The 20,731-nt window shown below is 39.2% G+C and overlaps 1 protein-coding gene across 5 annotated transcripts in view; it reads left to right on the top strand.

Moving 5' to 3' along the window:
* Positions 1-20,731, top strand: part of plppr2b (phospholipid phosphatase related 2b) — a 69,007-nt gene that overhangs the window by 23,196 nt on the left and 25,080 nt on the right. For 3 of the 5 annotated variants that reach the window (XM_015056028.1, XM_015056108.1, XM_015056168.1), the window contains one exon: positions 10,836-11,024. In XM_015056028.1, coding sequence (XP_014911514.1) covers positions 10,836-11,024 — 189 coding nt within the window. Of the gene's footprint in view, positions 1-10,324; positions 11,025-20,731 lie in introns of those variants that run through there. The other 2 variants (XM_015055864.1, XM_015055948.1) reach the window with 2 other exon arrangements.

Raw genomic sequence — 20,731 nt, 5'->3', positions numbered from 1 at the left:
TCAAAATTTTAAATAATTTATAAAAAAAAAAAAAAAAAAAAAAAAAAAAGAGAAAAAGGGGGGGGGGGGGGGGGGGAGCAAAAAATAAACACTGTTTCATGAAATTAAAATCTAGAGCATATTTATAATATTTTAGGTTGTTAACCTGTTGGAAAGTGAAGCTCCACCTCGGCCTCAACTCTATACAGATGCATTCAACACTTTGTAAATTTTTTTTCCATTTCAAAATTACTAGCTACTTTGTGTTGGTTCCACGTTTGTGGTTTTAATGTGAAAAAAGTCAACAGGTATGGGTACTTTAGCAAGAGATTGTCAGATTTAAGACAAATTTGGTGTGAAGGGAGAGTTTTTCACTCTGCCATTTTGACTCAACGTTTCCAGGGAGGTATCTGTAGTTTCAGTTGTAAGATACCGTATTAATCGCTCATTGATTGCATCATAACCCCCACCCCCCACCCCGGATCACAGCATGCAGGCTTCCCAGCTTCACTCCTGTCTGAACTGCTGGCTCAGACAAGTCGACTTTCCTCGCCGTCAATCCTTTCTCATGCCTCATTGGCTGCTTCCTCCCATGGCTTTGTGAGTTCTGTAAAATAAACAGACTGCTGCGCATCAGACCAAATCATATTTCAGCTTTACAGCCTATGCCGTCTCTGTTGATTCTCGGCACATCTGTTATCCCTCAGCTCTTTTATAGTCAATTATAATCTCTCTCTTCTTTGTAATTTTACAATTTTAAGCACACATTTGATTTCCAGCTCTTTTCACGCACAACAAATTTGCATATTATCTGCACATTAGTCCTAAAAGAGAAACACATTCCTTGAATTTTCACCACATAATATGATTTATTGAGTTTTGCGTTATGCCATTCTTAATGATTCACTGTATTATATTTAGCATTTATTTATGTTCAGGTGAGATGGATGATAACACACAACAATGAGCTCAATGCGTTCATATACAGGGGATGGATTTGATCCGTCAAGTATTACACTTTGTCTCCAACCATCTTACCATCAAACCTGACCAGCTTCCTGGTCACTTCTTAAAAAATAAATAAAAGCATCACCACAGCACATATCTCAAGAGATGGCTTGAAGTGGATTCAAAGATCAGGACTTCAACCTCAGCAATATGAGAGTTACTGTGATATGTTGTGGTGAAGAAGGAGCTGAGCCAAAGGACAAAGCGTTTGATTCTCTCATCCATTGATATTCCATCGCTCAGCTGTGATCAAGAGTAAATTTTGGCAGTAAAACGAAAGTCCCACATACAATCTGTTTTGGAGTTTTCCTGGGCTCAGGAAATCAGGGCATTTTAGGTCATAGTTCCCTGATAAACACAACAGCAAGGGTGAGCAATCCTTGCTCTTGTGAATGACACCCCTAAGATGTTCCACCATCACATCGTATTTCTGTGATTTCTTTCATTTCTTCTTCAACTGGCTGTGATCCTCATGCAGGATGTCCAGATGCATTAAGTGCTTCAAAACAAAGTTATTCTGTTGCAACCTCGAAATATATATCTCCTGAGGATAGTGAGGCTGCTTGGCATGAACACCAACCTCCTCACCAACTTCTACAGGTGTAGCGCAGAGAGCGTGCTGGAAAGCTGGACGACAGAGCGGTGTGGGAAAAGCTCCTGGCACAGCTGGAAGAGGGAAGCAGGAGGCACATCGCACTCTGTCTCCCATCCAGGACGTTTACTGCAGCCAGTGTCTGTGAAAGGCACACAGCGTCATTTAGGACCACAGTCATCCAGCACACAGACTTCTATTGCCATCTGGCAGACAGTACAAGAGTCTGACTGCTAGCACCAAAGGACTAAAAGACAGCTTTTACCACCACACTGTCAGGCTCCTTAAGTCAAAAGAAACAGTTTCAGAGCACTGCACAAAAATTCATACATTTTGCCCTGTAAATGTTTGCATTTTTATTTTTGATATATATATATATATATATATATATATATATATATATATATATAAAATATGGATATTCTACATTGTCATGGTTACCATCTGTAGCGTATGAGATAGATGACACTGCTGTGTGTTTGCGTGTGTGTGGTGAATTGATTGGTTCTTCTTGTCGGCAGCATTTCCTTGCACGGTCGACTGTTTGTTAAGCTGCATATGACAAATTGTAGTAATATATTATGATATATTACAACAATATATTTATTAGTATCTCAATCAGATTGTGCGGATCAGCATCTTTCTCATATAAGCTGGACACTGAAGGATCTTCTTCTGCCTCAGCTCTGCTTGCTCCAGCAGGCTGTGTGTTATATCTCTGTTTCACTCCTTCAGTCCTGGCAGGACAGTATGCAGAGCTTACAAGTTTGTTTCTACCTATAGCTATGGATCTGAGACCTAATATTGGCAGGTCGACTTCAACCTTGTTGGATGGGTGGTATGTTTGATGTAAGAATTGGTTTCATTACTCCACAGTTGCCAACAATAAAGTGGGATTTTGCGCCATTTATCCATATTCCCTTCTTGGTTCAACACCTCCTCAGTACATCTATTGCCTTCAGGCGATTTATTTCTTGTCTGTTTACACTCTTAGATCTTTGATCTGAACCACATTGTCTGTGCCAAACCCACAAAACTCAGAAAATCGTGAAAATGTCAGTCATTTTCAAGCGATCTGTGAATCATGACCCGGTAAGTCATTTGAAAATGCACCTCCAGGTTTACGCGTGTCTCTTAAACCTCGCTCTGATCAATTTGAGCACTATTAAAAGCTACTAACTGCACACAGGGAAGGTGACAAATCTTGTCAGGACGGTAATTCAGCTGTTTGGGATCATCCTAAATATAGTTATTACGCCGATACATTTCTCGGTGTAATAACTATCCTCATTGTCTTAACTAGAATTTCTTACATTGATCATTTTAAAATACCTCTTCCTCTTCAGCATCCGTACCGTCACAAAGAAACTTTACCAGTTCATTCTTACATTATTTCCTACTTTCAGCTCGTTACCTCTCAGACTCCATGAATAGCAGCTGCCCGTTTCTCTGACACCTGTTAGTCAGGGCAGCTTCCAACCTGTTATCTCGTTTAAGAAAGAGAGACATAGGCATGAGAAACCCATATATATCACAATATTCTACAATCTCCTTTCATGCGCAGACAAGAACGTGCCTGCGCCTGAGGTGTAGTCGAAGTCAAATGACCTCTGCTGAAATAAAAAGATATGATCGACTCTGCAGCGAGTCTGTAAAATAAAATTGACTTGATGGTATGTAATCATCCCTCAGTGTTGCTGCTTCTTTCTAAGATTCATGCTAATACAAGATTCAGAACAACACATTGATTCTTTCTGCTGCCTGTGCTGCTTGTTACACAGAATATTGTGAACTTGCTAATGGAAAAAGATTATATCTCTGCCGCTGAAAGGTTTTCTTTGATAAACTAAAATCCTTTAGAAATGTGTGGTGTGTCAAGTAATTGTTTTTTTTTTTTTCCCTACATGAAATGGTTCAAAACCCTGATCCCTGTTTTGAAGGTGCTGATTTTCCATGTAAATTGTTCTGTAAAACACCAGGATACACAGCATGATGGGAAGCAGCATTACAGCAGCTTAACATAAATAGCTTTTCACTGCTAAAACAATAAAGGCCAGTAAAAAACAAGAAATCAGAATGCTGTTTAACGCTTATGTTACGGTTCTTACGGAGAAATCTGTATCCAGAGATTAAAGCTTTACCCAAAAGAAAGATTGGACATTTGCCACAGAATTCAAATGGGTGCATTTCTAATGGAGAATAAACTCTTCTGATACAAAAAAAATAAATAAAAAAATAAGTGAATGAGTTAAGGTGGTAAAGCAGATTCAGTAAACGGGAAGAAGAAGCTGGCAGAGGTGTGAAGGAGGAAGAGAGTTTGCGTTTGTGCCCATAAGACGGGTGACTCTTTGCTCATCCCCATTGCCATCGTCCCCTGCATTGCGTTGCTTGGTATATTGCTTTTCTCACCCTCGTTCTGTCTCTCATGTGCCCTTATTTGCTCCAGCCACTCTTGATGTTTTTCTGCACCCTCAGATTTATTTCCCAGTGGCACACTCAGCTTTGCTCTGCTGCTTATTGTGATCAGTTAATGTCTCTTTAACAGTTTTACCCATCTTTTATCTTCCTCCAGCTCCCCTTTATTGCCTCCCAGTCATATATTTTGTACGCTACCTCTCCCTTTAGTTCGCTTCTTTCAGTCTCATCTGTTTGTCTTTTTCAGCTTGTTATGAATGCAATCCACTGCCACTAGGGGGCAGTAAAGCCTATGTATTGTAATCACCAGTGTTGATTTGATGAAGCTCAGTTTGTGTTGCCCTTGTTTTTCTCAGCAGTCTCATGTGGTTTCTTCTATTGAATATGGGGCAAATGTAATGACTTTGATGCTCAGCATTAGACAGCTTTTCACTCACATATCACAGCATGCAATTTAAAAAATAAATAAATAAAAAAAAACAACCATCACTGTCTAAGCCTGTTTGCTAAAAAATGTAGAATTAAGACCATAGCTGCTGTCAAATACTTACATGCTCTGTTCACACCAGCTAGTAATTATGTGAGCTCATCTGGAAACCAGATTTGAAAACCAGGGGGAGAGGTGCCGCCTCGTCTCAGGCTAATTTTGGGAAGATTTTTGTGACAAAGACAAGAGGGGAAGTAACGATAAAAACTTGTAAAACCAGCCTGACACTAGAAATAACACTTGATGCCAGCTTTTAGAAAGATTTGAGAAGATATTTAAACTTGCATTAAATTTTAGGCTCATTGTTATTGATCCCTACAAAGCCAGTCCCCAGTAATTAATATGTAATTAATATGCATCATCTTAATGTTTATTTGGTCGGTCGCTATAAAAAGTTAAATCCGTGTTCATGGTTTAAACATTAGATTGACATACCGTTTTATTTTAATTCAATAAACACACCGGTTTTGTTAGCAGGACAACAGAGCGGCCCGAGTCTGGCTCATCCTGACGTTCGTAATGCGCCAGCGGGGTGCTGTCAACTCAACACCAGCCACTGTCCACAAATTTCTCACCCTCCTTAAACATGTTTGACTTTATCAGTTGACTTCTCTGCCATCTGGCTGCTCCCCACAGCCCAAAGGTGGACATGCACCGTTTACTGCATGTGCAAACTCAGTTTGGCCCCAGGAGACATTAGTGATGCCCAGTCTATTTTCGCCTTGCTTTTTTTTCCCCCCTACCCATAATGCTCTATTATTGTCACATTTTATTTTCTACGTCTTCAGTCAAGGGCTTTCTGTGGATTTTCTCCACTTTCTGTGACATGATTTCTTCCTTTTGGTGCTTTTCAACTTCAGAGGTTTTAGCTCCAAGCTTTTATTAGGCTGCCTGATCACCTGAAATGGAAGACTTTTTATTAATCTTTCTCATTCTATATACTTATGTTCATTCCTATAGCTGAATCTGTGCTGACTGTATAACCATCCATCCATCCATTTTCTTTACGCCCTTGTCCCTTAGTGGGGTCGGGAGGGTTGCTGGTGCCTATCTCCAGCTAACGTTCCAGGCGAGAAGCGGGGTTCACCCTGGACAGGTCGCCAGTCTGTCGCAGGGCAACGCAGAGACACACAGGACAAACAACCATGCAGACACACACACACTCACACCTTAGGACAAATTAGAGAGACCAATTAACCTGACAGTCATGTTTTTGGATAGTGGGAGGAAACCGGAGTACCCGGAGAAAACCCACACATGCACAGGGAGAACATGCAAACTCCATGCAGAAAGACCGGGGCCAGGAATCGAACCCAGAACCTTCTTGCTGCAAGGCAACAGCTCTACCAACTGACTCTGCCATTGACTGTATAACACAACCTTAAATTTAATTTCATCCATTTTCAACCAAACACCCGAGAACCTCAAGCAGGGAGAAGATGAAAAGAACTTTGTGCAACAGCTGAGCTGCAACATTTATGATTATCTGCATGTTTCTCAAAGCTTACATTGCTGAAAGAATTTAGGAAATTTGAAAGTCAGGTTTAACATAATTCTGCAAAGAAGAGAATTGACTCGGCCCCTGATCTGTTATTTCATTACACATTTACAACAATCACAGGCATTATTTATTCCCCCCCAACAGTTCAGCAGAATTTATTAAACTGGTAATTACCAACTCGCAGGATAATAAATCCAATCAAGCAGCATGAGGCATGTGTAAATGTATGCCAGACTTAATTAATATGTGTATAAACTGCTGGTAGGAGAAGAAATCAAAATGGGAGCCTTTATTAAATGTGGGTTGAGTTTTTGTGAGAACAAAATGGCAGACAAAGTGATGAGCTTATAGCTAAAATGGTGCCTGTAATTTCAAATTGACGATGATTAAAAAAGGGAGGTAAACCTGGACATGTATTAGTGTGTTTGGTTTTATTCTATGAGTATAAAAAATGTCCTTTTAAATGAAAAATTTTAGAACGTGGACAAAGTAAAAAAGACAGATAAGATCTTCACACCAGGAATTGTGATTAAGGCAAAAAAAAAAAGAAAGTTGGCATTGCTAAGTACTTCTTTTCTGGTCTAACTATGTACCCACCTGGATAAATACAGGGTTTGGAATGAATCATATTAATTATCTGCTGTCATTTCACAACATTTTAATTAGTCATTAGGTTTTAGCCTCTGACCAAAGTGCTGCTTTTATCAGATCCAAAAACTTAGCAAGCAACTTGGTCCAACTTCGACTATTCTTGGAATTTTTGTCATACTGACAAGATGTTTAGTTGGGAATTCAAGGAAGTTCTCGCAAACAAAGAACAAACGCATAATGGTGTTGATCCCCTTACCTTCTGTTTGCAGAAGGCCTCCATTTATGCAAATTAATATTCCAAGGAGACTGCAGCGTCGCCTTGATGCTAATTAGAAACCATCAACTTGAAGTTGCTTTGACCTTCAGGAGTATTTAGTAAAACCTTCAGTGTCTGCAGAGTGAGCTGCACAAAAACCTCAAATGACATTCAACTCAACACCATATTTAATAAGGAAGCGTTGGAAAAATTTGTGCTAAATAGTGAGTACTTAAGGCTAACAATAACATGGTCATTATAATCAAAAGGTTGTTCTGGCTTTATTTCTGTTATTCACACCACGTTTGTGACGCAAAGACAAGTCAGTGTTACAGAACTCTGCAGTCAAATGGGATTCTAGTGTTATTTTAAAACTAAGTCAATATTATATCAGAGTTGGCATTGTCAACTGTTTTCTGCATCTTTATATAAGTGATTAGCACAATTGGAGCACCTAGCATTACTAAGAATATCACTGAATGTGTGCATTCATCGTCGTCTTAGAAGATCCTTTTGTTAGTTTTGAGATTTTTTAAAGGGTTATGAACATTTCCTTTTCCAGCATGTGAAAAGGATAAAGCAGAGCAGCTATGGTGCTTCCTGTGATATGCTCAACTTCCACTTCGGCTGTTTAGAGACTTACTAGACAGCCGCCATACCCGTAGAAAATCCGGTTTTCTAGGGGCTCTCAGACCTTTTGTGCTTCCTCCTAACTCCATTTATAAACACCCCACTGGTAGTAAAAATAGCTAATTTTGAGTTTTCTTCCTCTCGACACCGTCCACGCTGAGACGTGTTTTTGCATTAAGAGGCAGCACTCTGGTCTGTCTGTCTGTCTGTTTCCAGTCATGCGTTGTGCTGCACATTCAGCTGATTGAGACGTTTTAACACCGACATATGGCAAAAAACCTTATGTAAAAATGTAAAACAATAAATCTCTCAGGAGCGTTTCAGCAGTTGCCTTCAAATATTTAACTTCAATGGGTGATTGTAGATGTTCTATCTTTCCCGTCCTCCCACCTCTCCTCACTTCCCTCCCTCAAGCCTTCTGTAGCCTGGGAGGAACAGAGGACCGGATGATGGAGAGAAACATTCACCGTAGCTCGCCTGTGCCTGAGTTCCTCATGAGACATGGGAATGCACCCACATACCAACAGATATCCTCAAATTCAGTGCACATGGAAACACGCCCACACAATCAAATGCAAAACCACAAACAAAGTGCTATGAGATTAAAGAAAAACGAAACAAACAAAGCAATTTTTCTGCACGGAGGGTTGTGACTGGCCGTGCTGTGCTTGGAGCGTGAAGCTCGCTGTACTGTGGACCCCAGGTAAAAGATAACTTGAATCCCAATTAGCTGCATTTGTCAGGTCGTTGTTTTAGTTTACAGTTCATTTGGAGTCACTCACTACATTTCAGCATCTCTAAAGAAAGCACACAGATAAGCAGTGAGACTGAGGTCATCTTATTCTTCCTTAACAAAGACAGTTAAAACAAAACTTGCTCCACATCGCAGCTGCTCGAACCCTCTGAGGAGCCCTGAAGAGCGGCGCTAGCTGTAGTCCTGGACAGACATTGAGAGAGCAACATGGACGCTTGAAGCGCCTCTTGATCGAGTTCGGAGACAGGACGGATCCATGAAGGACAGCCATTTTCTCCTTCGTTTTTTGGTTGTGTCCACTTGGATATGAGTTTAGGAAAAACTCAAATTTTTCCTAAACTTGAAATTTACATAATTTGCATACTGCGAATTATATCTGAGTGACTTTTCTCCAACAGTTTACTTTGAAGATAATGAAGGCTGATTGCAGTCGCATCCCATAGACTGCATGCCGCTACATCAATGCAGTATTTCAAATATTGAGGACTTTAGCTGGAAACATGAAAACTGTGTGCTTTCCTGTTTAATATGTGGAGGACACATGGAAAAAAAGAAAAGTGGAGGACACATGAAAAAAAAAAGTTTCTGAAGTAGAAAACATTTTAGATTCCGGAGTGAGCAGAGGATTTTTCAAAATGATGACTGTTCCTGTGGTGCTACTGCAGGAATCTGGACTGTATGTGTGATTAAAATTACATCCCATAAACAGATTTAAAAGAAATATCAGTGCTCCGTGATGTCTCGTACATAAAACATGCATAACTATTATGTTGACTTTGTCCTCCAGGGCATTAAAGTGATAAACCACTAAAGCCATATCAGTGCAGAGGTTAAAAGAGGCGAGGGCGGCAGTGTCTCCTTGAAGAGGAGAAGGTTGAGTCTTGGATCGGCTGGAGGAGCTCTGCTGAACACGTCCCAGATGGTGTGTGGCATCCGTTTGTCCTGTCCTGTTCTGCACTATATTGTGCTGGACAGTCAGGTTTAATTTGAGGCTCTGTGACGTTATGAACTAATTTAGGTCTGAGAACTGTCAGGTCAACTTCTGACCCGGCAGTCTGACTGTCAACATATTTATGTTTGAGCAGTAAGATATAAAAAAAAAAAAAAAAAAATCGACATGGCTTATAAATTAAAACTGTTTTCAGCCACCAGATATATCAACACCTGCCTATTTGTACCCCAGGCTTCACAGCTTGCTCATGATTTCATGAATCATATGTGAAACATTGTTCTCTGATCACTACTGCACCCAGATCTACGTCAGGTTTTGATAGATAAAGCCTATTGTGTATTTGCCAATTCGTAGAAAAAGTCAAATTCTATTTTCTTTCTCTTTAACTTCTTTTACAACCACGTAGTTTTACATTATTCATGGCAGTACCTTTCATTTTATCCTAACTCTTGGATCCAGAGACAGTATTTACTCGGTCACAGCAGAGATTATCCTCTCTTTTCAATTAGAAAGTACTGTTTACAGTTTTTAGTATTAGTTATTTTACATGTCATGTTTTTATGGCCACAGTGCGTACATGTCTGCTCTTTTGGAGAAGGAATGGCTACGAACAGCCATCAAACAGCTGAAACAGCAAAGAGTTGTGTCCCTGCAGCTTTAATCCAGCTCAGCCTGCCCTCAGAAGCCCCCTCACGCTTTTCTCTCGACAAATTTGTCCTTCAAATTCGCAGCAAGCTCATCACGTAAATATCCAGACTGCAGATGGAGGTCAAACTGATCAACAGCTGGCTTTGCTGTGCTTGTTTTCTTAATATATTTTGGTTTTAGGTTACTGTCAGGATGTTGCACAAACCACAGGTTTTCAATCATAGAATGAGAGAGGCTTGGATTCTGATTGGATGTTCTTTTTTTTTGTTGTTGAACAGTAGCATGAGTACGCTGTTTAATTATTACCAGTGTATCTGTCTCATCTGTGCTGAAATGCATGTGTGCATTTTTTTTTTTTTTTGTGGTTTCTATATTTACCGTTCCTCTTCCTCTCTCCTTTCACCCATGCACTCTGTTATGAATTGCTAATGAATGATTGTGATTGAATTTTTAGCAGCTATGGAAGTCGCGTCGCATGTGTTTTTCATGCAGCTGAAATATAAGAAATGTCAGAAGAGCCATAAACTCAGTTATGCAGAGATCCACACATGCATATGTTGCTCTTCTTGTGTTATTCTCTCTGTTCGTTGCCCCTCTTTTCTGTCGCTCACCCATCTGTTTCTCCCCCCTCATCCTTTTCTCATTCCCTTTTCTTGCTTCTGCATGGAGCTTTATTTCCTCTTTTCCCAAGCGAGCTCAGTTTGTTTCTCTCCCCTCCTACTCTGAACACTGACACTGCTGAAGGGATCTCTCACTCTCCCACTCTGCTTTCTTTTCTCCTCTCTTGCTTCCTCCTTATCCATCTTCCTCCGTCTCTATCTACTTCCCTCCCTCTCAACCTCTTTCCTCACTCTCTCTCTCTCTCCTCACACAAATGGCTTACTTTACACATTAAGGAAGCATCCGTCATTTTGCTCTGTGAAGGAAAAAAAAATCCTACTTTTCTTTCTTTTCTTTTTTTTTTCTGGCTGCCCTCTCTTTTCCCCAGTCCTGACGCTGCTACCAATATGTTTTATTTCCAGCTGGTGATCATGGCAGGGACCGTTCTGTTGGCGTATTACTTTGAGTACACGGACACGTTCCCCGTGCACATCCAGGGCTTCTTCTGTTTCGACAAAGCCTACTCAAAGCCATACCCAGGACCAGAGGACTACAGCAAGGCGCCGCCGGTCCTGGTCTACTCCCTCGTCACCGCCATCCCCACTGTGACGGTGAGTTGGTCGGCAACTTATTTAAGGGGAAAAAAAAAAAAAAAAGGAAGGCAGCAGTTTCTCCAAAAGCGCTCATCTTTCATCTAATGCAAACAGATGAAATCATTACCTGCTTCAGTACAATTAGTCATAAACAGGTTTCTGCTTATCTGCACGTGGTGAAAAGAGTGTCGTGGGGGGAGGGGGGGGTGTGTAGGTGTGCGTCCTCGTGGTGCTCAAAGCTGTTTGTGGCAATGTGTTCTCTGGCATAACCATGGCAACGGGTACTATATTTGTCCTCCGTAGAGCAACCAGAGACAGCTACATTGTGCATAGACTCTGTTCCTGTTTCAAATAATGTCCTAAAGGAACCGAACTAGTCGTTAGTTTTAAAGGATTTCTGTGTTTGCTCACAAAATGCTCACTTGCACCATTTTTGCCGTCTTCACATGCGACAAATGCACAGGAAGTTTGTTTAATAATTAAACACTGATGCAGAATTTTAAAAAGTAGGTCATGGTGAACATTTAATTCACTTGATTTTACCTGATTTAATTCTCCTTTTTTGCCATCACTAAGCATTTACCAGCCACGGTAATTGGTGTTTCAAGCTAATAAATGGAATTTCATCACTTTCTCTCCTCTAACAGGAAATGATAAGTAATGAAACATAGCTCTGCATCATGTTCAGAGCGCCGCCTACATGAGTTAATTTGACCCCCAAGCCTCGGCTGTCTAGATGTCTTGCGTTTTTATTGGGCATTACGACATGACTGTCACCGAGCCTCACATTAAAGCAAAGAATCTAAGGTGTATTTGCTTTTCAACAATTTTATAAACATAATAAATAAAGTAGGATTAGCAAAAAATAAATAAATACATTTACAATACAGGATTTTGTAAAAATTCAAAGTTTTCTTGTGAAAATAAAATCTTTGCATTGTAAACATCTAGGGCAGTGACATCACAGAGGGGTCATAAGGACTCATGGTGGGTCATGAGAGTATACGAGGCTATTGATTGACTTTAGTAAGCACTATGTCTGAAGTGGATTTCAAAATGTTCATCCTGTCTGACAGTTTGTTTCCTGAGGATTATAAAATACGGCGTTTGAGCTGTAAGGGGTATGAGTCAGAATATGGCTGTCAATCCACAAGCTATGATTGGGTGCCAAGTCTGAAGCAAACATTGACAAGGATACTCCTAATATTCAGAGCTTAAACTATATAAATCTGTGTATTCATCCATCTATCAATTGCCCATTCCCTCTTGGCCTTGCAGGGTCACAGGGAGGGCTAGTGTCTATCTCCCACATTCATTGGGTGAGAGGCACAGGTCACCAGTCTATCCCAAAGCAACATAACGATATATAGGACAAACATGCCTGCACGCATTCGTGTTTAAAGGCAATTTAGAGAAACCAGTCAACCCAAGAGTCATGTTTTTGGACTGTGGGAGGAAGCTGGAGTATTTGAAGAGAACCCACACATGCACAGGGAGAACCTGCGAACTCCAGTGGGTCCAGTTCCCTCCAGTTTTAGCTTGAATTATAGCTGTGAAGCAGCTGCAGTCATGATGGGGTTAACTAGTTGGACTGGACCCACCTTAAGTCTATCTGCTTGGTAATCAGTCATTGTAGTGTTGGTGGATGATGCACTGGGTTTGCAATTCCCTCTCAGATAGATAGTTGGTACCTAAAGATTAGGTCTGGTCATTTCTATCCTCCCACATACATTTCATGAGTCTCTTTCATCCAATGCAGATGAAAAGGAAATGCATGTTAAGAACATTTGTCAACGAAAACACTTTGACCCGTTTTGTCTTACCAATGCTCTAGAACCTAATGTCTTGTTCTCTGTCTCAGAGAGATGTAGAAGGGATGAAAAATTTGGTTTGCTGCAAAAGTTAATGTTAACTAGTCAACTAATGATTTACGAAGAAACAGCAAAACAAATTAATAAAAGTTGCCTTAATTTAGTCATTGGCCCATAAAGCAAATTCCATTAAGTTAAATCTACACATAAATGACATGCACAAACATTGCGTAACTCCACTCAAGGTCATTTGAACGTGCGGCTGTTCCAAAGTGATGCTAAAGGTTTATTGATCATGCCAAGAGTCATGATCACTGTCCAGGGTGGTGGATTGCTCATCCGAATAGCTTAATGACAGAGGGACAACCTCCAGAGTTTTCAACTTCACTTCAGATCAACAGCTTTAGTTGGGTCTTAGATTTGACCGGCTGTTCCAACAGAACAGCCGGTCCAAAATCTCTTGAATACAGCAGGCTAATATTAAACTTCTGTAAAGATCAGATCTCAACTGTTTTGAAAATGCATGGACTACATCTACAAACCTGGCTCCAATTTAGACTCAAAATTGCACATCCAGTTATTGTTTTTAAAATATACTCTGTCCTTGATGATTGGATGTAAACTGACAGGGACTTTAGATGATGTCTTTCACAGTTCAAACTACGAGAGGTGTGTATAAAACTGTATGGTTCTATAATACAGGCTCATGTTTGAAACCAAGTGAATCAGTATAAGGGTGAGGTTTCCAGGAGTCATGCTTCCCTTGAATTTATTTCATATAATTAAGTGTTGTAATAGTCTTTCATAATAAAAAAGAAAAAAAATGTTTTATTTTAAAAGTAAGCCATTAAATAATAAAACACAGGCGTTGTATACAAATATAGAAAGCTTCAGGACCTGATCTCACATACAACTGGGAAGGCCTGGTTTATGACCTAATTAGAAATCATTAAATAGCTCGCATCTGTGACTTTGCCCTTATTATCATAAGTTATAGATCATCTCCATAACTGATGAATAAACAGTGTCACACTGGTCAAAGTTCGTAAAAGTTGCAAAGAGATATTTGATATTTGTTAAGAGACGAGCTAATAAAACAGGGATACAGAAAAGCATTTGTAAAATATTTGCACATTCAGAAGTTTAGAAGAGTTTATTCAGTGAGTAAATTAGATTATTTTACACCAGGCTATGGCCAGTTACCAATATGTCATCATCCTACCAAGGTTTTAAAAGAGCGCACTAAAACTTAACGACAGGATGTGCTAACGATACCGAAGTGTGCCAAGCTTTATGTAGTTCATACTAGAGCAGAGCCTCCTCTTTTCCTTCAACCAACCGGAGGAAAATGGAAAAATAATTACATTCTGTCCTTACCGACACAAAAGACAAATTTGGCTGTTTGTAAATTTTCCTGGTTGTAAAATCACAGCTAGTCATGGTGTGTGAATTTAAGTTCCACCCATCACTGTTTTGAAGATAGTGTTGTTTTAAAACTTCCTTTTGTAAGATCCTTGCAACATATCTGTAAAGCTAACTGCAGGCTAGCTACCATGATTAATAACCTAGTGATTTAACTGCTGTTATCTAATATCAGCTTGTTATCCTCCCAGTGTGCCAAAAGGTATTTTTATATGTGCAATAAACATATTGTCTTGAAAATGACACATTTATAGTGTTTATTCAATTTGCTTCCTTAAGTCTTAGTATCAAATTGATAATAGTAATAAGCAAATGTTATGGAAACTTTTTAACACTAAACGTTGGTATGTTATAACACTTGTTTTTTTGGTTCAAATAAAAATACATTAAATTATACATCTTTGTCTTCAAATTTTTAGGGGAACTTACAGCAATACCCTGAAACCACGGTAATTTTTGATGCGTAATAATCAATATTTTAAAAAATTGGTTAAATGTTCATGCTTGAAATGAACGTTTAATTTTATGGAATTTTTAAGTATAATATCTCCCCATATTAGTATCTAGGGCTGTGGTGGACACCACAATGTCCACCACAGTGTCATTTTTTTCCCCTTTCCATCGTCTACCACTCTCCTTGAGCATTCTCATCTTGGTGACTATGATCAATATCAAGTTTTAAAATAAAAGAATGACACTCAAGTTTGCAAAAAAAAAGAGAGAGCAATTTAAGACATGACACCTGAAATACTGAAGACTGCCAAATATTATTGCATTGAAGCCATCATTTACGATTGCAATATTGTGATATGTTAGACTGTGAAGCTCCATCACTGTCTCATTCTTTCTCTTCTCTTCACCAAGTTTGATCCTTGTCTTGTTTTATTCTAATCCTGGATCTTGTTGTCTGCCAGGTACATGTACTAATGTTACATGATTGAGTTTGATTCGTGTTAAGTGAAACTATAGCCCAGAACTCAAATTTGAAATTCTGTCGCTTTTGTGTCAGAGCAGAATTAGATCAGAGTTTATCCAATTAAGTGTGCATCTGTTCACCTTGAGTTAAATATGTGTAATTAGGTAAAAGAAAAAAAAAGTGGCTGCAGGCACATAAGGAGAAGCTTTTAATCTGGTGGAGTCAGAGATGTAAGTGATATCAGTGTGCTTTTTAAAACAGAGCAGAAAAACAACTCAGAAGGTTAATTCTTTAATGTGTTGTTAGGCCAGACTTGCTGAAATTAGTTTTTCCTATCCGTTATGGGGTTTTGGTGGAAAATAGAGTTGGAATCTAGTTAGTATAATACAGAAAGTTATACATGACAGACTTCCTTAATTATATTTCTTGCGATGATAACTGTTGACTTACATGGGCAGAGAGAACATCTACAGCAGGAACTTTCTTGTTCATTCATCAGGTCATATATATTCATATAGGTCACGATGTAATTCACAAGTTAGCATAGTGATTATATCATCTTCTAGAAATTGTAACCTGCTTTGCATCTGAAAGGCCTGATGCTATTTTATCTCATTGGAAGTTTGATTCCTAAAAGGGTGCATTGTAGAAACAAAACTTTCCAAATCTGACCTGTCAGTTATTGACCACATTTAGACTGATGAGCGCTGCTCTGCAAGATGTGTCTGCAGCGAGTGGCGAGACAGAAAATAAATGCTTTCCTTTCATGGGGGTTTCCTTGGCTGGTAATGAAGGAAAAACTGAAGCTCTTTCATAGCTGCCACTCTGGCACCTCTGGGTCATGTCACTTACTAAGGAACATTTCTTAGCAAAAAGGATTATTCAACAGGACCCCCGGAGTTTGTCAAAGAAAAACCTGCTGGTTGGGTACAGAGTCACTCGCCATGGTAACTGACTCGGTCACCATGGTTACCAGGACAACTGACTCAGATTTTAAGTTGGGTCTCTGAAAAGGGAGAACCTGGGATTTCTCCTCAGTAAACGGAGCATTTTGTGAAGCTGCTTTCCTTCATGCAGATTTAATCTCGATTCGGGTTTAGAAGTTTCAATAATTGCTTTTATTGCGTTTGTCCCCATTAATAAAATATTCATTACGCTTTTATTTCTGCATCTTATTGAAGTTTATGCCTTCAGCACTTAATGAGATTTAAAGCCACTATGTTTACGCCATAAGCTGAACGGGAGAAACACTTTTATTCTACTACAATTACTCTGACTTTGCTGATCCTTCCTTGCTCTCTTTCATGACAAACTGAGCCTCGCAGATCTGAATAGCACACCTCTCCGCGCGCATGCACGTGTGAATTATTAGCCGAGTGCTAGATAGTGGGGAACGGAGAGGCTGAGTGGAACAGATGCACTCGTGTGGCACTTGGCGAAAATGCCGGAGGTTTCAGTGCATCAGTGAAGGTAACCATGTGGGTGGATGATGCCGCACATTCTCTCCTTCTCCGCTGCAGCAAACCGTTGCTGTGTGCACAGTTGAGAGCTGGAATGTGAGCATCACAGCTCCGATATAAACAAGTCAAAGAACCTGCCGACAATCCGTATCACTTCTCTGCAACAAAATGGTTTTCTCGCGCAGGCGGACGCGCGGCATCCAGCGTGCAGCCCCGTAGCGCAGTCTGCGAACAATGCATGCTCCAGATGCATTGAAGGTGACATTTCTGCTCTCGCTCCAATTATCGTCCTCTGGGCTGGCTGAAAGCACGGCCCTGCTCCAACTGTTTACTGATTATTTGCGTGCGTCTATTTGAGAGCATGTATTTTGCAAAGCTGACCTTCCGCTGATTGCACGCCCCGACCCACCTGTCAGGTGGCACAGTTTAGCCGCAGCCAATCAGAGGATCAAATGGTAATTGCAGGCTTTAGACGCGTGTGGCATAGTGTGAGCCTTAACAGCGCATGGAGACTCCCACTGAGCCAGACAAACATACACACTTGTAAACACAAGCAAGATGAAGGCAGAAAATGGGTTAAAGCCGGAAAGCTGGGTTTCATTTTAGTTTTCTTTTTAATGTGGGTCAGAAATAAAATGCTAAATGTTGCCCTTGAGATCTTGTTTCTTATGCTGTTAAATATAAGCTCTCAAACAGTGGGAGAGGAGAAGCGAAGGTGCTTTTTGAAATGAAACAAAGGGCACGTTTAAATTTGCTGTAAACACAACACAGAGATAAAGAAAAAGAGCAAGAAGCCATAAACGAGATGTGGGAAAAAAAAAAAAAATCTGAAGAAGAGAAGCCAAAGGATTTGGACCTGAAAAACTAGGAAATGAAATGCGTCTGACGTCTTCGAGAGGATGCTCACTTCTCCAAGTTTGTTCGCTGTTATCTGGTAAACGCTGGAACGAACCCTCATGCATAATGCATCTCCGTGTGACAGAAAGATGGGGATTGAGCAAAATCACAAAGGAGAGAGCACATTATCCAGGCAGCCTGACTTTATCAATAGAGATCCAGCTGCACAAAGGACCTCATTGTACTGTTGTCATTTCTTCAAAAGATGGGAAGAAATGAACATGAATAGTTAGGAGTTGAAGAAAAATATGAGCTAAAATTAGAAATGAACTGATCAGGAATTTGTTGCCAATTTTGCTTGATGATTTTGTAAAGCTCTTACTTGCTGGTACCATTTTTAAATATGCAAAATATTTTGCTATCTCATCTTCAAGGTAACCTGTTAAAAATAAAATGTTTATTGTAAAAGAAAAAAAAGGAAAAAGGAAAACCATTTTTAGACAAAACCCTTTTTAAAGATAAGTCCTAATTGAAAATATGCTGCCAAATCTTCTGTACTCGTTTATAAGGCACGTTATGGTAAATAAAATACAGAAAGTGTATGATATGACAAAACATTATTTTTCTCCTACTAGCTCAACCTTCCGGGATATTTGTCAAAAAGCTTAATGATTTACAGTGTTGAACTGTCCATTACTTCATTTTAACTACACACTAACTTTTTTTGTTGTGATTGATCATTATTATTATTAACAGAGGTGAAGGTACACAAAAGGAAAGATCAGTCATTGAAACGTCTCTAAACTTACCCAGGAATTTCAAAATAAAACCAAGGTAATTAAGGTAGTAACATCTTATGTATGTTGTAGTCAATGGATATTTGATCACGTCACATTAATCTTACACAATGCGTAGTTGGTATCAGCATGTAGAGAAGTGGAAAGACTCCAAAATGATAGGTTTTTGCTTGCAGCAACTAACTGTATACTTAGCTACCTTCATGTGGTTAACAGTCATATCAGTAACACGGCCATCCCTCAGATTTCTTAAACAAACTGTAACCCTTTCAAAAACCTTTCTTGCAAGAAGATGAAGTATTATTAAGGTGACAAGAGAATCAAAATGAATTAAACCTTTTGCTGGACTCTATTAGGAACAGCTTCTCAGATCTGTTCAGTCCTTTCTTGTCTCCATCTCGCTTTCTCCACAATCTCTTTCTGTTTGTTGACTCAGAGAAATGCTAATAAGCAATTTCTTGATGCAGATCTCACAGTAATCAGACATAGATGTGGACTGAGACTTCACTTTTGTATTTTTCTGGGGGGGCGGTTTTCAGCTTCTCTTCTCATATCATCTGCCTCTGTCCCACCCAGTCCATAGGGATGTATCTGATTAGTTATCAGATGCTTTAGGATGCCTGGCTCCTTTTCACAGTTCTTGTACCTTTTGGTTCAGTTTCTGTTGTTGTCTCCTTTCACATTGCAAGAGCTGTTTTCTTTAGCGGTTCTTGTTTGTAAAAGTTTTTTTTTTTTTTTTACACCCACTTCATTTTTTTTTTTAGCACAATAGGAACCCAAGACTACCAGTGGGAATGAAATTACCCCAGTTTTAAGGAAATGTTCACATAAAACAAGACAGAAAAGTAAATTCAAAGTTTTTCGCATTGCTTTTTTTGTATTTAAAGAAATACAAAATGACTTTTAAATTGTGCAGGCAAAAAAAATACAAGTGAAGCATAATTACAAATAGAACAACATCACAGTAATGATCGTGGAAAGAGCAATTAATGGTGGAGTTTATTGACGTCAACCCTGCGGCAGGGGGCAATTTGTGAGTGTGACCGTTATTATTGTCCGTCCCTTTAAAGTAGGGCTTCAAAGAGTAGCTGCTGCACTGGAATGTTTCTTTAGACATTCAGACTTTTTTTGTTTTCATATCTATTGATCATTTTTAATCCTTCAATAAAGTGGTTCCACACGATCACCTGCTTTTTATCTGGACTCAAACAGATTGTAAACAGCATTGTGAGCCGGTGCTGTGTTCAAAGGTTGTTTATGTGCCGAAATGAAGAACATATATAGAGTAACGCATGTTGTTTTTCATATTTTATTTATGTTTTTTGTTCATGTGATAGAAAAGTATCCTAAATTTACAGACTGATATGTCACTTTAGCCCAGTTTTCTACCCATACTTGCGTGGGTTTTCACAAGATGCTTCTTCCCACATTTAACAAAAAAACAAAAGCATGTTAATTGGTCATACTAAATTTACCTTGTGAAGGTGTGCATTCATGCATACTTGATTTATTATGCGTTTGTTCCGTGATAAACTAGCACTCTGTCTACCGTACAATCCTCCCTTCAATGGCTGACAGATGCAAATGAGCTCAGCAAAGCTCGACTCTGAACAAAGCAAAGCATGTTTGGAAAGTTAATATGTGACCTAATCAGCAGGTCAGTGCATTCATGTTTTAAAAGGAGCACTTTTTCTTGAGATGCTGTCTGGTGTTCCACTGCAGGTTTTACTCTCTCATTTATTCCATAAGTCCCTCAGAAAGAAATATCTTGAATTGTGCAGAGACGTTTGTAGCATTTCTCTGCTCATACACAGTTTGCCTACATTTAATGTAATCAGTATGCACGACTTTATGGGAAATATTTATATCTAAATGTAAATTTGTAGCATTCATTTCAGATGAAACCATCTCCATTTAAATGGAAGACACAGGAAATAAAACAGTTCCTTTATTTACTCTGACAGTAAGCCTCAAAGTTTATAAGGCTTATTTAAAAGAAGCATCTGAAATATTTGTACGGTCTAATGCATTTTTTATTTTTTTTTACTTTTGCTGAAGTGTTAGAATGAATCATTAAAGGGATGAATCATTCCACGGTTATTCAGTCTAGTTAGTCCTCCATGGAAAAACATTTCTATGTTTTCCTTTTCTCTCCTTCACTTTTTGTGACCGCTGAGTTATTTTCATTGTGAAGCGAGAGCAATCACTCCTATCTGCTCAAATTTGACCTGTTTGCAGTGGTGTTTATAAGGCATGTAAAAATTTATGGATATAAAGGTGCATTTTTTTTGTGGCTGAAATCTAGAAGCATTGACTGTTAGAAGTTGTTTAAATCTGATCTGTTCATCTGAAAGATAAAAATTACATTTTTGTATGAAAACTTGAAAATATTTTTCTTCTGCACTTATTTTTATCTCAGTAGCAATGCCACAACTGGTTACAATGCTGACACTTCCGATTTGCCCCTAATTCTTCTGTCAAT

This window comes from Poecilia latipinna, unplaced genomic scaffold (assembly GCF_001443285.1).
Source record: "Poecilia latipinna isolate Pla-1442-1.1 unplaced genomic scaffold, P_latipinna-1.0 Scaffold4, whole genome shotgun sequence".
NCBI classification, from domain to species: Eukaryota; Metazoa; Chordata; class Actinopteri; order Cyprinodontiformes; family Poeciliidae; genus Poecilia; species Poecilia latipinna.
Note: the sequence above shows the minus strand (reverse complement) of the source record. Positions and strands in the feature narration are given on the sequence as shown.